This window comes from Oryctolagus cuniculus, chromosome 12 (genome assembly GCF_964237555.1).
Source record: "Oryctolagus cuniculus chromosome 12, mOryCun1.1, whole genome shotgun sequence".
NCBI classification, from domain to species: Eukaryota; Metazoa; Chordata; class Mammalia; order Lagomorpha; family Leporidae; genus Oryctolagus; species Oryctolagus cuniculus.
This window is the reverse complement of record NC_091443.1, coordinates 107,333,584-107,351,219: the sequence shown is the minus strand read 5'-3', so window position 1 is coordinate 107,351,219 and position 17,636 is coordinate 107,333,584. Positions and strand designations below refer to the sequence as shown.

Genomic DNA, 17,636 nt, shown 5'->3' with positions numbered 1-17,636 from the left:
GGGCATGGCTGTTGCTCCAGCTGGAGGGCAGGCGAGCCAGCCAGCCATTCACCTTCCTCCCCTCCCGTGCTCCCCTCGCCTCTGTACACTTCAGACCCGTGATCTTGGTGGGTGCGTCTGTGGTCAGCCCTTGAAGCCGCAGGCTGTAATTTTGTGCCTCTGAAGTCTGCTGAGCATCGGAAGAAAGAGCCGGGTGAGCACCAAAGCTGCTTCACTGGGCGTCTGCTCTGTAGCTTTGTTCTTTCACTTCTCTCGTAATTACTCCCCGATCTCTATGTTAGTCTTCCCTTTTGGTGGAAACATAGTTTAAGATAAAATCAAGTGACTGAATGTAGAGCTCCTGGGTATGGCATTTGTAAGTGGAGATCTGTGTGACTTATTTGTTGGTCTACAAGTGTTTGAACTTGCAGTCTGTGTGTTGCCGCGAATCAGCAGTGGCCTCAGAGCTTGATTTTACCCAGGATTTCTTCACCGCTCGTCATCCTCCTCTTCAGTCGGACGGGCTGGAAATAACACTGAGCTCACAGACCTGTTCTTTTTAAGGCCAACAGCTTGTGTGAGGAACTGAAGAGTTATATGAGTGAAGAGTACCTTGTCTTTAAGTATTTATGTTGAATACAAAGTGCTTACTTAAAATTTATTTTTATACAAAAATCCAGTCCCCAGGTGCTCACTTATTTACGTGTTTTCCTGTTTCACCCCACCAGAACGCGGCGGTAGACTGTAAAGGAACGTCCACGGCGGGAGAGAAGCACTTTGACAAGAGTCCCACCAAGACGAGGCACCCTCGCAAGGTCGACCTGCGGGCTCGGTACTGGGCCTTTCTGTTTGACAACCTTCGCCGGGCGGTGGATGAAATCTATGTCACCTGTGAATCCGACCAGAGCGTGGTGGAATGTAAGGTAGGCTGGCTCCGAGGCGCGGCGCCTGTTGGCAGATTCTCCACCCTCGGCTTCGTCGGACTGTGTCGGTTCTCTCGGTTTCTGGTTTGAATAGATCCTGCACGCTTTCGTTAACCTCTTGGGAGAAATTATTCTCCTGATGGGCACAGTAAAGTCAGCACTGTGCTTCAGGCTTTGATTCTGAAGAGAGTTTTTTTTTTTTGGGGGGGGGGGGCGTGGGTTGTGCTTTTTATTGTGGTAGAAAGCTGTCTTGATGCATCGTCCTGGCCAAGGAATCAGGTTTGTGTGTATACGCACACACAGTTTGCACGCTATACATACATACACACACAGTTTGCACACTATACACATAAACACACACACAAATGACTTTTTAATCTTTCTTATATGCATTTTCCTTTGGTCCTGTAGGTGGCACTAGTGAGATTTTCACATTCTTTGGTTTCATGTTTAGTGTCTTTTAATTGGACGTTGCTCCCTTTCCATTCAGATACTTATCATTCTCCTGATTGGAGCTGGTCAGAGGAAAGTGAGATTGATGGCCAGCCATAAACAATCCTGGGTGGGACTGGAATGTCACTGTAAGGTGTGTTTTCTAATTATAGATAACCTTGTGTTTGTCATAGGACACTGAACAGACATGGTCTGTCTAAAAATTCGCTGAAAAGCCTGGCCCTCTAGTAAATACAAGCTATATATTATGAATTTTTATTGAATAAAATTATTTTGAGAAAAGCCAGAGTGATACATCTTCATAGAAATATTAAAGAGACGACTCCTGTGTTTATGGTGAACATGGTTGAAAACCCTGGAATTCATTATTTAGCCTTTGAAATATATGAAGGGTCAGAGAAAAGCTACATGGTGAGGCAGCAGCTGTGTTTCCTTTTAAATTGGAAACAGCCTAATAGCTTATAGACCTGCTTAAAAATATGATTCATTGGCAGCAGGCTTCAAGGTGAACGGTAGTTAAAGCCATCCAGATGCATGGTGTGCTTGTCAGAATTACTGTTGTTGCTTTTAGCAAGTAAAAATCTTTTGTTTTTGTGTTATTTATTTGAGAGGTAGAGAGACAGAGCTCCTGTCCGCTGTGCAGCTCCTGAGAGCCTGCAGCAGCGGGGGCTGCGCTGGGGTCAGGCAGTCCTGGGGCTGCAGTTCAGGCCTCTCCCACGGGAGGCAGCATCCACCTTCGTGGGCAGCTGGAGTCGGGAGCTAGGGCCGGGAATCGAACCAAGGCACTGTGTCACGGGACACAGGCGTCTTTACCTCTGGGCCAGAAGGCTGCTTCCCGTCGCATAGTTTAAGAAAATGTCTTTAGAGTAATGTATCCCTGGAGGAGAATGAGTCTGCGTGTGTGGTGGAAAGCCCACTGGACTTAGACCTGGATTGTAGTTCCCTTCTGTGAATTGTCCTGTGGGTCCAGGTAAGCCATAGGTGAACCCCAGAGACCAGATCCGTGGGTCCTTGATTTGGTGATTAAAAATAGCAAGAAGCTGCCTGAAGAAGTAAAATTTGTTTGGAAAATGTGAAGAAGTGAGACTGGCCAAGTGCAATCAGTCAGTCCTGTCTGCGATGAGCAGACACTGTCATGCTAGTCTCTGATAGCAGCTTCTTTTTTTTTTTTTATTTTATTTTTTTAGAAAAATTTTATTTTTAAAGATGTTGATTTTCATATACTTGAAAGGCAGAGCGACAGACTGATTGATTGATTGTTCTTCAATCCACTGGTTCACTTTGCAAATGCTTGCAGCAGCCGGGGTTGCGTCACACCGAGGCCTGGAGCCTGGGGTTCCATCTGGGTCCCCCATGTGGGAGGCAAGAGCTCAAACACTTGAGCCATCATCGCCTGCCCCCCCCCCCCCCCCAGGATGTATTTTTAAGAAGCTGGGTTGGATGTGGAGCAGCTGGCTGCAGGTGTCCCAAGTGGTAGTTTAACCTGCGCCACACCTGCTCCTTCCTCACTGTTTGAGAGGGGTAAGATTGGCCAGAAGGAAGCATGGCTCTTTCTTCCCCCGATTCTGTCACTCATTCATCTACAATTCTATGAAAGCTTAATAATAATAGAAATTTGTTGGGTGGATTGTAGATTTCCTCTCATGTTTTTAGTGTTGCTGTTTTTAAATCTGCTTCTGTTTTGCTCTGTTCTCATTATGAAGCACTGCCATTCATCCTCTTACTTGGTTAGTGCCTCTCTGAGCCGTGTGGCACAAGGATTTCCCCCTATTTTGCAGGTGGTCGCTTGTTTAGTCGATGCATTGAAAGATGTGTCTGTGTGTCTGATTTTTATGTTTAGCCTAAGTTACATAACTGAAGCCTGGTTTTGTCTCTCATGTCAGGGGCAGTGAGCACTGTATTCTGTGGTTCAGCTGTGGCACAGTGTTGAAGTGCGTGTTTCTTGTTTGCCCGGAGTCTTCCTCGAAGAGGAAGCAGCCACTTCTTACATCGCCTGACTCACAGCTCTGCCCCCCTCCAAGTGGCCCAGGGCATGAACAAGCAAAGTTCAGGAAGCGGTGGCTCGCTCTTCTCACAGAAGCTCCATTAACTCAGTAATGAAGGCGAGGCTGGGGAGAACCGGTCGTGACGTTTAAGGGGTGGCTGCAGAAAGAGGAGTCCAGGCGTCTTCTCTGGCTAGGTGTTCCCTCCGGAGTGTGCAGGGGGAGCTTGGGGCAGAGACGGCTGGGAAACCACTTTCCTTTCCTTGCTTCCCCTTTCAGTGTGGGAGGGGCTGGATGTGGTGTGTGGACGCTGGGGGGCGCCCTTGGCCGCAGTCTGGGGTCTGCAGCTGTCTTGGTGCTCCCCCTGCACAGTCGGCTCTCTGGAGTAGCCAGCGGCAGCTGGGTGGGGCCTCTGGGGTAGGATGCCCCAGAAGACATTCTTGGTGGTGGAGTGGAGAAGACCCCCGTGAGTCTGGTGGTTTATGTGAGGGGAGGGGTGCAGATGTCGATGCAGACGCTGGCGTCACGGGAGTAGATGTAGAATTCTGGTGGAGCTGGGCAGCGGGCACCCGGATGCAGCTGCACGCTGCCTAGAGCCACACCTGATGGCCGTCAGCGCTGTCCACTGGAGAGGCGCAGAGGCGTTTGCTCTCAGACTGAGTCCGACAAAGACCGGGACACGGTGCCTGGCGTGACGGCAGCAGGCCTGTCACTGTGTCAGGCTAGCCCCTAGGTACTCCGTGCTCTGGTCCCACGGCTGCCACTTAGGGCCGGGGACATGTTTGTGAAGATAGGAGAGTGGGCAGAGGGGCTTTCCCAGGGGAACACGGGAGGACAGAGATGACACCATTAGCAGGACCCTGCTTTTCTCCTGCACAGTCATCTGGTGGAGCCCGTGTCATTCCTCCTGTGCTATCGAGGCAGACTGTCCATAGCTGGGATTTTTTTTTTTAAAGATTTTATTTATTTGAGAAGCAGAGCTAGAGACAGAGAGGCAGACACAGAGAAAGGTCTTCCATCTGCTCCCCAGATAGCCACGATGGCTGGATCTGGGGCGATGTGAAGCCAGGAGCCAGGAGCTTCCTCCAGGTCTCCCACGTGGATGCAGGGACCCAAGCACTTGGGCCATCTTCTTCTGCTTTCCCAGGCCCTAGCAGAGAGCTGGATTGGAGGTGGAGCAGCCAGGACTCGAACTGGCACCCATATGGGATGCCATCACGGCAGGCGGAGGCTTAGCCCACTGTAGCATCAGCTCCATAGGTGGGATTTAAAACTATGCTTTGATCATTGAGACTGAAAAGTTCTGAGTTTCACCGATCATTCTCAGCAGGTTTAGGGTTTAGCTGAGTAATTACTGAGAAAAACCCAAGATTCCTCTCCAAGGAGTCTTCAGAAACTTCATGGAAAATCCCATTGTGGAAAAACCACCAGTGGATTTCAGTTACTGTCCGCTGATGTAAACTTACACTAGTTTGTTATAGCCTGTCTGCGCAGGTCTAGTTTCGGGCACTAGGAAGGATGAGACATCAGCCTGGAAAGAATTCTGCTGAAGAACAAACATCGGCTTTATGATGGAGGGGCCATTTCTGCTGGTTTCCCAGGCTCATTAGCAGACAGCTGGATTGGAAGTGGAGAGCTGGACTTGAACTGGCGCCCACATGGGATGCTGGTGTTGCAGGTGGCAGCCTAACTCGGTGTGCCAAAATGTCGGCCTCCTCCTTTTGTACTTTCTTAACAAGTTCACCAGCCTCCTGCCTTTTTCCTGGTGTGCCTTTTGGTCGCTGGTGGACTGTTTTTTTGTTCTTGTGGCTATGACCCCCTCTAGTTTTGTCTGCTAGCTGAGACTTCTTACCAGTAGTGTTAATCTTCTCAGAGCATATTGCCCTCCTGTTATAAAACTTGATTGACGATTATCTCTGTGGCCGTGTGAATCCAGAATATACTCTTCGTTTTGGTTTTTAGCACATCCTCCTGGGAGCGGGCATTTGTCCAGCAGTTATGAAGCGAGCGGGGATGCCTAGATTCCCCATCTAGGCCTGTGTTTGACTCCCGGTTCTGGCTCCTGTCATTGCGGACGTGGGGAGGCAGCAGATGATGGCTTGGGTGATGGGAGCCCTGGATTGAGTTCCCAGATTCTGACTTTGGGTCCGTCCTGGTTGTTGTGGACATCTGGGGAGTGAATAGCAGAGGAGTGCCCTATCTCCATCACTGTGTCTCTCAAATAAATAAGAGAAACAAAACCAGAAACATCCTGCGACGTGATCTTAGTGACTTTCCCACACTTGTTATAATCTCTGCTGAGCTGGCTGGCTGTTCCTGATAGCGGAGCGCAGGGAATCTGAGTCTATAGGATCCACAGTTAAAGTCTGGCACTGCCTATAATTTGGGAGACTTTGAGATTCCAAATGGAAACTAATTACAAGAGGATTTAGTGCCTCTCATTTGAGAACTAGAATAATTTTTAAAATATTTATTTATTTATTTGAAAAGCAGAGTTAGAGAGAGACAGAGACAGAGATCTTTCATCTGCTGCTTCACTCCCCAGGTGGCCTCAATGGCTGGAGCTGGGCCCTTCGGAAGCCCAGGAGGCAGGAGCCTCCTCTGGGTCTCCCACGAGGGTCCTGGGGCCCAAGCAGTGGGGCCATCTTGCACTGATTTCGCTGGCCATAAGCAGGGAGCTGCATTAGAAGAGGAGCAACTGGGACATGAACTGGTACCCACATGGGACACTGGGGTGGCCGGTGGAGGTTTAACCTACTACACCACAGTGCTGGCACCTGGGGAACTGACATAATAAAACAGGATGAAATAACCTAGGCCCTGTGGGTGGCATTGTGGCATACAGGTAAAGCCAATACCTGGGACACTAGTATCCCATGTGGGCGCTGGTTGTCCTGGCTGCTCCACTTCCAATCCAGCTCCCTGCTAATGCTCCTGGGAAAGCAGCAGGAAATGGGCCAAATGCTTGGGCCCCTGCACCCACGTGGGAGACCCAGAAGAAGCTCCTGGCTTCAGGCTGACCCAGCCCAAGCTGTTTGTGGCCATTTGGGGAGTGAACCAGAGGATGGAAGACCTCTCTCTCTCTCTCTCTCTCTCTGTAACTCTGACTTTTAAATAAATAAAATCTTCAAACAGAAAGAGAGGGAGGGAGGGAGGGAGGAGGGAGGAAGATGCTCAGCCCTGGACTTTGTTGGTCTTAGTCTCAATAGCAGCCACCTGTAGTTTCTACCTGAATACAGGGAATGTGGTGTTGGGAGCAGATGTTGGTTGAAGTCAGATCGGCGCAAGAGTAGAAGTGGAGGGTGAGATTCAGCGCCACTCTCTCTTTCCATCACATTCATTTGGTGCATAATTGTGTTTCGGGAACTCTCTGGGTTTACCTTTCTACTCATTTCATTCTTAGACATGAGTTTTGGATGAGTCTAGAAAGAGATTAGTGACTCGGACATTATTGTCTTCGACCTTGAGATGTCTTCATACTGGAATCAGGTAACTGCATCTGAGGAAGCTGCTATTTCAGTTGTCTGATGTTGATTTGCATTTCCTGTTACGGGAACAGCTGTTGTTAGGGGTTTGTAAGAGGTGCGGACTTAGGACTTGGGCAGTTCAGTCTCTGTTCCGCTTATCCCCTGCTGTGTTAACACGGAGGGGAAGGATCATCAACAGAGTTGGGAATGTGGCCTTGTCCCTGGGCAGTGAGGAAGGGCTGCCAGCCAGCGGGCCCTGTCGTGGCGAGGAGGCCGGCAGACGTGCCTCTGCTTTCACTTCTCCTTGTTCCTAGACGTCACTGAGCGGTGCTGGTGGACCCCCACAGCCGCAGTCCCCCTGAACCGCGCAGTGCCTCGAGCCCCCTGGAGACTGCCCCCTTGAGATTCCTGTTCCCCTGATAGAAGGCCCTCCGCAAACCCTGTGCAGGCTTGCTCCACCGGCCAGCTGGCGTCTGACCGGGCCTTTCTGTAGGAGACTGCACGCTCCGGCCCCTTGCCGAGGTGCCACGTTGAAACAGGCACCTTCTCTCTGTCACTCCCCTACACATGTAAATGTTTTATAGTACACAGAGTAGGTCGACTGAATAGAACAAGGCCAAGAGATGAAAAATGTAAGCATGAATCCAGAAAGTTTATTGAGTGACAGTTACGTTCTGATGTCTGGGTCGTGTTCTGGTGGATCCGAAATCGGTGAGTGCCCTTGGGGCAAGTCCAGGAGTTGAGATACTATTCATTTTTTTTAAAAATATTTATTTATTTATTTATTTGACAGAGAGAAAGGTCTTCCTTGCGTTGGTTCACCCCCTAGATGGCCGCTACGGCTGGGGTACTATTCTTGAGGAAGCAGAGAGAGGTAGAATCTTGAGGATTTTCAGAGAAGGTTGTGTTCCAGGAACATCCTGCCCACTCTCCTTAGGCCAGAGGCTTCCTGTTTCCTGTTTGAGAAGAGGGTGAGACAGCCGGGTGAGGTGAGATCCAGCTGGAGCACCATGCGGCCGCAGTGTATGCCTTGGTTATTGTTTTCTTTATAGTGGCCTAGTGATTTAATAACGCAGAGGCCGTGTTTGGAGGTGTGCCGCCGCCAGGCCCACCTGGATGACAATGACCAGGACGCTGGAAGTTTTAGTTGCTCCCAGTTGCTGGGTACTCTGATGTCTCAGGGAAGCGTTCTCTACGTTCAGTGGGAATACTGCAATTATTGATTATGGGGTTGGGGTCTTTTTGTTGGTTTTTCGCTAATTACATTAAAATGATAATGCAGACATGAACTGAGAAGGATAATTTACTTATAAATGTCCAGACAACCTTCAATAAGAAAATAATTAAATGAGTGCAGTTGAACACTTTGGGGAGTTAACGGATATGGACCAGTGCACTTTACAAAGTTTATGGAACAATGAAATTAAAGATAAATTTATTTTGGTACAGAAAAAGTTAGAAATCCATGCATGCCTTTTTTCCTATTTTTATTTTGTTATATTTTAAAAAAAATTGTAAGGATTTATTTGAAAGGCAGAGTTAGAGATCTTCCATCTGCTGGTCCACTCTCTAAATGGCCACAACAACCAGGGCTGGGCCAGGCTGAAGCTAAGAGCCAGGAACTTCTTCTGGGTCTCCCGCATGGGCAGCAAGGTCCCAGGGCATGGACCATCTTCCACTGCTTTTCCAGGCGCGTTATTAGGGAGCTGGTTTTGAAGTGGAGCAGCCGGGACTTGAACCGGCACCCATATGAGATACTGGTGCTGCAGGTCACAGCTTATTCTGCTGCACCACAGCACCAGCCCCCATGCGTAGCTTTTTCTGTAAAATGAATTTCCATGAACTTTTTGAAGATCCCTTGTATATAGTATAAGTAAGACTTTTTCATGTAATATAGTTGAAGATTTATGTTGTCGTCTGTGACTTTCTTCCATAACGACTGTTTACTTTGAAGTTTAATCATGGCCTCTTTATTTGGTAGTTTGTGATTTCAGTAAAATTGGAAGCATCTTCAATGGAGACCATGCTGTCTGTTAATTTTGTTTCTACTACACATTGGGTACGCATAGTAAAAACATAGTAAATGGGCCTTAAACCTACTTTATGGCGTTCCAGTAAAAATTTAAGGCAACCCCAAATATATATGTTAATATTTTACACTCCTCCCTTGGTAATTTATTTGTTCTTGACATATCAGCTCCAGCTGCAAGGATTTTTTTTTTTTTAGTAATTTTTTGCTTTAAAATTACTTCCTATCCCTACCTTATACATTGTACAAAAATCAACTCACAGTGGATCAAAGATCTAAATCTATGACCTGATACCATCAGATTACTAGAGGAAAACATCGGGGGAAACTCTGCAAGGCAAAGACTCCTTGGCAAAGACCCCAGAAGCACAGGCGAAAATAAACAAATGAAAGCTAAGAAGCTTCTTTGTGCAAAGGAAACACTTAACAAAAGTGGAGAGGCAACTATCAGAACGGGAGAAAATACTTGCAAAAACTGTGCACCTACTAAAGGATTAATATCCAGGATCTCTAAAGAGCTCAAGAAACTCAACAACAACAAAACAATTCATCTAAGAAGTGGGTAAAGGACGTGAAGAGATATTTTTCAAAGACTGAAACACAAGTGGACAACAGACGCATGAAGAATGCTCAGGATCACCAGCCATCAGGGAGGTGCAAATAGAGACCACAGTGAGGTTTCCTCTCATCCCAGTTAGAATGACTGTCATCCCAGTATCAAAAAACAAAAATGGAGAAAAAGGGACACTGACACACTGTTGTTGGGATTGTAAATTAGTGCACCTGTTAGGGAAGAGAGTTTGGAGATTCCTCAGAAATCTGAAAATAGATCTACCATGTGACCCAGTCGTCCTACTCCTGGGAATATCCTGAAAGAAATGAAATCAGCATGTATATGAAAGAGGTGCTTGTACTCCCATGTTTATAGCAGCTCGATTCACAATAGCTAAGATATGGAATCAACCCTGATGTCCATCAACTGATGACTAGATAATGAAACCGTGGTATACATACACTACGGAATACTACTCAGCCATAGGAAGAATGAAATCCTGTCTTTTGCAACAAAATGCGTGTGGAAGTTCCAGTTGCATCTGGAAACCATTATGCTTAGTGAAATGAATCAGTCCGCCAAATGACAAATAGCACGTTTTCTCTGATGTGTGGTAGTTAATATAGAATACAGCAAATGTGTAAGAATGAAACTGACAGCTTACGACTCGATGGTCGTTTTAGCCCTTGTTTGTATTCCTGTGGAGCAGTGGTCTTTCCCCTTTTTACTTGTTGAACATCATGGTTAGTGGTGCATTAGCCTGTAATTATAAAGTAAATTGAAGTTATGTTATTGCAAAAATTAAAGGGAAAAAGAAGGAAGGAATAAGGAGGGAGGAAGGAAAGTTTTATTATTTTCTTAAAATTATATCTGTGACATACATGAAATCTGTTCTCTTTGCATTAGTAAAAATTAAAATTATTTGCCTCAGATGGTAATGTTTTGATAGTTACATTATTAAAAAAACTTTAAATATCCTTAAATAATCTAATAGTCTCACTGATGCTGACCCTGTAACTCAACTCTCTTCACAACAGAGTGAAAATGTGAGATTTATCAAGAAATTACTTAAGGGAGTTTTGAATTTTCTAAAGGATCCCATGGGATAAGTTCTCATTAAAAGAGACTGTTAATAGGGCCATTTATAATTAGGAAATATTCCTCTAAAACTTCACATTAAAAGCTTAGAAGAATAGAAATAGACAAAGCACTCTAGCTTAGAGTTAACTGAAGTGGACTTCCATTCAGCAACTGTTATTCAGTATTTATTATAACGTGCCATGTTTTAAGTACTGTTTGTGAATCTGAACAAAATATAAAGGCTTTCAATCAAATCCTTCATAGTGATTAAATGTCAAAGTTTTTCTTTTTTATTTAAAGGATTTCTTTTTTTTTTTTTTTTTTTCATTTGACAGATAGTTAGACAATGAGAGAGAGAGAGAGAGAGAGAGACACAGACAGAAAGGTCTTCCTTCCGTTGGTTCACCCCCTAAATGGCCGCTACGGCTGGAGCTGTGCCGATCCGAAGCCAGGAGCCAGGTGCTTCCTCCTGGTCTCCCATGTGGGTGCAGGGCCCAAGCACTTGGGCCATCCTCCACTTCCCTCCTGGGCCACAGCAGAGAGCTGGACTGGAAGAGGAGCAACCGGGACAGAACCGGCGCCCCAACTGTGACTAGAACCCAGTGTGCCGGCACTGCAGGCGGAGGATTAGCCAAGTGAGCCACGGCGCCGGCCCCTAAAGGCTTTATTTAAAAGAGGGAACATTCATGTTGCTCCTTCTGTGGCTGCTGTCTTGAGTTACTTAGACTTTTATTGAGAGATTGTTTTGTATTTTAATTTTTTTTTTTTTTTTTTTTGACAGGCAGAGTGGACAGTGAGAGAGAGAGACAGAGAGAAAGGTCTTCCTTTGCCGTTGGTTCACCCTCCAATGGTCGCCGCGGCTGGCGCGCTGCAGCCGGCACACCGCGCTGATCCGATGGCAGGAGCCAGGAGCCAGGTGCTTTTCCTGGTCTCCCATGGGGTGCAGGGCCCAAGCACCTGGGCCATCCTCCACTGCACTCCCTGGCCACAGCAGAGAGCTGGCCTGGAAGAGGGGCAACCGGGACAGAATCCGGCGCCCTGACCGGGACTAGAACCCGGTGTGCCGGTGCCGCTAGGCGGAGTATTAGCTTAGTGAGCCACGGCGCCGGCTGTATTTTAATTTTTTTTATTGCTGTTAATTTCGAGTGGTAGGAATTTACCATATGACTGTGACATAGAAAACAGATCTGGGTACCCAGACCACTGGATGCAGTAGCAAAGGTTACCCTCCCATTATGTTATTCTGGGTTATTGAAAGGATTAGAGGTTTGATTGCTGAATAGGAAGGATAGTTGGTTTATGCCTTTGGGATAAAATTATGCTTTTCCATGCTTGCTGTTTCAGTCAACATAAAGATTTTAGGAAAAACTTCATTTTTCCTTGCACAGCACTACAGATCTATGTGGTGTTACTTAGGTAGCACGTGTGGGGTTTGAGTGTGTAGTAATTAGGTATTACACTCGATGAGGAAGGTGACCTCTGGGTTTGGGATCGTGGAAGTGTTTGTGCGTGTGGAATTTGTGCTGGCCCTTGCAGGGAGCACGGGGTATCTCATGGGGCAGGAGTCATCCCAGGGCTTCCAGTTAGCAGCTTCACTCCTCAGGAACACGCCATCACTCTAGGAACACGCTGTCACTCCTCAGGAACACGCCGTCACTCCTCAGGAACACGCCGTCACTCTGGGAACACGCCGTCACTCCTCGGGAACACGCCGTCACTCCTCAGGAACACGCCGTCACTCTCTAGGAACACACCGTCACTCCTCAGGAACACGCCGTCACTCCTCGGGAACACGCCGTCACTCCTCAGGAACACGCCGTCACTCCTTATCCAGCCTTTGCATTCGTGAGTGAGAAGGTTGGTTTAGTAAGGGCCGCGGACGCCTCAGCCTGAATGTGGGCGCAGTGGACTGGGAGAGTCTTCCAGCAGGTGCGTGCCTTACTGTTGTCAGGAGGTAGCCGTGCAGGCCACGCTGGGGAAGTTTAATTTGAGTATGTTGATTTTGAGATATATGCTGACTTGAGGTAATAACTTAATATGCATTAGCAGTCATAGATCTTCAACTTTAAAAATTTTATTTTACTTACTTGTAAGTTCATGAGAGGGAGAAGGGGAGAGAGAGAGGGAGGGAGGGAGGAGAAAGAGAGAGAGAGAGAGAAAGAGAGAGAGAAAGAGAGAGAGAAAGAGAGAGAAAGAGAGAGAGAAAGAGAGAAAGAAAGAGAGAAAGAAAGAGAGAAAGAAAGAGAGAAAGAAAGAAAGAAAGAAAGAAAGAAAGAAACAAACAAACACACAGACAAATGCCTGCAGCAGCTTGGGCTGGGCCAGGCCGAGGCCAGGAACGAAGAATTCAGTCTGGGTCTCGCAGGGTGGTGTCAAGGACCCAAGTTCTTGACCCATTACCCGCTTCATCTTAGGGTGCTCATTTGCAGGAAGCTGGACTTGGAAGCAGAGCTGAGGCCCGAACCCTGGTACACCAACATGAAATACAGGCATCTTTTTTTTTTTTTTTTTTTTTAATTCACAGGCTTTTATTGGGGTTCTGCTCCCGGGCGAGGTTCCCCGGTCCCAACAGAGCAACAGAGCAGGGGCCGGGGAAGTCGCGTGTCAGAGATTGGGAGAGCTCCTTTTATAGATTCAGGGCATGGGGGTTAAAGGTTGAGGCGGGTCTGATCCTCATTGGTTGACCTTTAGGCACCCGCAGGGACCTTGACAAGGACTTTCTTCCCCGCAAGTACAGGTGGGAACTTTCCATTCCCAGAAGTGTAGGCCTTCCCTCCATGTGGATCCCAAAGCTACCATCCCGACCTTTTGATGATAGGAAAGGAGGTGACGATGAGTCTCTGGCTACTTCCTGCTGACTGGGGACGTCGTCTACAGGGGCCCGCTGGGGGTATCTTGGGGCTCCACAGGGGCAGGCATGTATGGATGGAGAAGCATCTGGTTGACTGCCTGGTTGCTGAAGGCCTTGGTTAGTTACATTATCACCTGCTGTAAACACTTCAACAGACACTGCAGTATACAAGTCAGGGTGAGAATAGCAACCAATGATCCTAAGAGTGGCATTAACCAGGTAATGAAAGGATTTCATAAAGGAGAGGAAATGAGGGGGGGTCTCTGGACCCTTGTGAGGATTGTTTGATGGATGTGGTTTAAATCTGATCCAGCCAAGACCAGGAGAAAGGCCACTCAACTTTTGCAGGTAGAGGGGTTTGTCTGTAGAGAAATTCTGAATAATCATACAAATTAGGTGGAGGAGAGGACCATCAATACACACAGGTTGGGAGTAGAGTCAACTAAGTTTTCTGATTGAGAGGCAAATAGAACCTGACAGAAGGGGCTTGATAATAATCTGGTGGGCTTTAGGTCTTGTAAGTTAAGAGGCCCAGACTTACCTCTTCACACAGGTTACATCCTAAGGGAGGTGTGAACATCCTTGGGGAAGGCACCCTGTTGACTTCCATTACCTGCCTGGCCTGGGAGGAGAGCTGGCCAGGTGAAGGCAGGTGGCATCTCTAACGGGAAATTTACAGTTCTGCCTGCAGTGTTGCTGACCCTACTTGGCCGTCTCTTCTCAGCAGCGGTGGTCACCTTGGAAGCTGGACTGAGTGAAGGGCTTTTCAGCTTAGAGCCAATAAGATCTGTGGCTCTGACCTGAAGTCCTTCGACTTCAGGGCAGGTCCATTTCCAGTGATCCAGCTCTTGGCTGGCAGAGCTGCCAGGGCTCTTCACAAGCTGATTTCTGCTGAAGCCCAGGCTTTCCACACTGAAAGCCACTGCAGTGGACTGGCCTGTTGGGTCTCCTTGAGGGCAGATCACTGTACAGAACAGCCATTAATAGGCTGCCACCTATCTTTCCATTTCTGATGCCCAGCTTTCTTTTCCTCCTGATTTTTGCTAACGCAGACCAGAGGATGCAAGTCAAGGGGGTGCTCAAGTCCCATCTCTAATCTAAAAATCAAACTGTGCACCTTGGAGAGTCCTTCAGAATAGAATTAGTTTCCTGCCTCGAAGAGAATAGACAAATGAGAGAACAAGTTGGACTTAGAATAGAGAAATGGGGGTGCCGGTCCCAGATCACTTACTGACAATAGCAATATCAAATGAAAACTTAGAAAGCAGTTTCAATCATTATGTAACAAATATAGCAGTTTCAATACTAGCTTTTTAAACTCTTTAACTGTTTTTTAATTTACCAATTTATTCAAATTACTTTCTGCTCTTAGTAACCTCAGTTAACCATACTTTCAGTTGGTACCTATAATACATTATTGGTTTCATCTGTTTACAGCGCCATCCCAGAGTACTGAGTACAATAGATGTGGCTGGAAAAAGTCCATCAGAACTGATAGGAGGACAGCTAAGCACAGAACCAACAACGCTTTAGTTTTGTGAGCAGCAAATCTGATATATAAAACTGTGGATGACAAAAGACTTTCAGTTGCCACGTTTAAAATTATAAACTCAACAAGAGGCACGTGCTTACTTCACATGGCATTTTTGAAAGCACCTGTAGGATTTCACAAAACATTTAACTCTTTAGGCCTCTGTGGCTTTCTCATTAATATCCAAGATTTCTTTCGTAACCTTCTGTGACTTCCACACATACCCTCTTCAACTTACTTGAAACATTCCATCATTTCCATTCCAGTCTAGAGTAAACTAGCCATCAGGATGAAGTCAATCTTACAAACCTTGTCCTTTCTTTATTCAAAATAACTCTTTCCTTTTAACCTTCCTTACCAAATGCACATTTCTATAACATTTTTTAACACAAATTTAACATGGTGAGTATACAAGAGTTTACATTTAGACACATTATCTCATTTGCCTTAACCCAATTTAAATTAGCAGTTACAGGGCCAGCGCCACGGCTCACTAGGCTAATCCTCCGCCTTGCGGCGCTGGCACACCGGGTTCTAGTCCTGGTTGGGGTGCTGGATTCTGTCCCGGTTGCCCCTCTTCCAGTCCAGCTCTCTGTTGTGGCCAGGGAGTGCAGTGGAGGATGGCCCAAGTACTTGGGCCCTGCACCCCATGGGAGACCAGGGTAAGTACCTGGCTCCTGCCATCGGATCAGCGTGGTGCGTGGCCGCCGCGGCCATTGGAGGGTGAACCAATGGCAAAGGAAGACCTTTCTCTCTGTCTCTCTCTCTCTCACTGTCCACTCTGCCTGTCAAAAAATAAAAAATAAAAAAAAATTAGCAGTTACACCTAAATGACTTAAGATGCTGATATTAAATATCACTATCTGAATTCAATTAAAATTAAAATTGCATTCATCTAAAACAAGTACTAATTACCCATTGTTGTTTCATTGAGTACTGATTACCAGGAAACCTGTTAAAATAAATTGCAAAATAAGTTCAGCAAGTTACAAAGCGATATTTTCAAAGGTAGTGATCTTCCTAGATTCAAAGAGAAATTCCTTCAAACTCAGTGTCTTTTTACAGTTACAGTTGCGTTTTTCCTAAGAACACCTTAGGCCCATGATGTCATATTTAGTTGGCCACGTGGGGCTTAGGCACTTGACCTAAAACCCAGCAGACAGGAGGGGTGGGGTAAAGAAGGGAAAAAAGAGGGAGAAGGAGAGTGTAAGAGAGAGACAAGAGAGGAGAGGAGCTAGTGAGGAGAAGAGAGTAGAGTAAGGAGACCAGAGAGGAGGCTAGAGAGCCACGTGTTCAGGAACAGGTCCTTTTAAAACTTTGCCGGAGGGCGGCCAGGGAAGCAGGAGCAGCGAATCCCATTAGGATGGGGGTGGGGAGCTTGACACCAGTGGTTGGGCCACGTGGCTACCTGGCTTCCAGCAATGGCGGCAGGGAGAGGCAGAACATGGGGTGGGGCAGAGTGGAAGAATGCACATATGGGGGCGGGAGCTTCTTGGCTAGCTGTGGGGATCCCCAGGAACTCAGGAGGGTCCAAAAAGGTGGAGGGTGGAGAGTTTGGCAGTAACACAGAAGAGGCGTCCTTAGGAGGTGGGGGCCCAATCTTGGCCAGCAAGACCTGGGCCGTGGAGCAGGCAGAGAGGAAAGAAGGGGAGAAGGGAGTAGGACGGGAGCGGAGGTCTCAGAAAGCCTGGACATAGGGGACCTCTGACTGTTTTCTCTCCCTGCGGCAGAAATTCTCAAGGTAATTAGGCCATGCCTGGGTGGAGTAGAAGATGAGGCATTTACGCCGTAGGTCCTGGGCCAGTCCCAGTTTCTTCAAGTTCTCTAGGAGGCAGGCCAGGGGGCATGTTGAGTCCCACCCTCAGGATTGGCCAGATCCCATGGTCTCCCTGGTAGCCCAGATCTACTGAAATTCGGTCAAGGCGTCCCCAGTCCCAGACTTCAGCAGAAGGATTAGAGGTCAGTCCTCTATGGGGCCAAGCCAGTGGCGGGACGTCTCCACAGCTGCTGGAAGGCTAAACAGCGGAGAACAGAGCCCACGTGCGCACAATTTGGACGTCTCTGGACGGAGAGCTAGCCAGAGATCGCAGAGACTGGGCCAACCCAGAGGAGGGAGGGAGAGCAAGGGAGGAGTTACAGTTGGTCGAGCATGGTCCGTAGTCAGCCTGGGGCACCAGACAGGTTCAAGGAGCGAGGGGGCCTCGAACCCAGAAAGGGGAGGCGCCAACCTCAGCTCCCGGGTTTCGGCGCCATCTGCAAGGTGTCCGGCACATAACAAATCTTCTCAGGCAGACGAATCAATTAATTCACAGGCTTTTATTGGGGTTCCACTCCCGGGCGAGGTTCCCCGGTCCCAACAGAGCAACAGAGCAGGGGCTGGGGAAGTCGCCAAATGCAGGCATCTTTAACCAGTATCTTAGCCGCCAGGCCAAAGCCCATCCCAGGTCTCTGATTTTTCTTAGTGGTTAATACCCTAGGAGAAAGGCAAATAGTCAAGTCAGTTTGTAAATGAGGTAAAGACCAGTTAGCAGTTGCAGTCACTTCCCAGCCTAGTGTACATTTTACTTACCCACAGAGATGCTGGGAAGGATTTAGTTATAGGAGAGTAGTTTCTCTTAACAGATTCCTACATGTAGGGTTTGGGTCATCTATTGTATATCCTTTTTTCTAGGTGGTTTATATGGAAAACTGAGGAGAGGTATAAGTGATTGGGGATTCCAGGTGACTGTAAATGATACGGGTCACTTTGAAAATGGGTATTTTCCATTTTTCTCTCAGGTGGTTGCCC

General features: G+C 47.4%; 1 protein-coding gene across 6 annotated transcripts in view; it reads left to right on the top strand.

Moving 5' to 3' along the window:
- Window positions 1-17,636, top strand: part of SCAPER (S-phase cyclin A associated protein in the ER) — a 439,677-nt gene that overhangs the window by 56,978 nt on the left and 365,063 nt on the right. For all 6 annotated transcript variants that reach the window (XM_070054635.1, XM_051834595.2, XM_070054632.1 and 3 more), the window contains one exon: window positions 708-902. In XM_070054635.1, coding sequence (XP_069910736.1) covers window positions 708-902 — 195 coding nt within the window. The remainder of the gene's footprint in view (window positions 1-707; window positions 903-17,636) is intronic.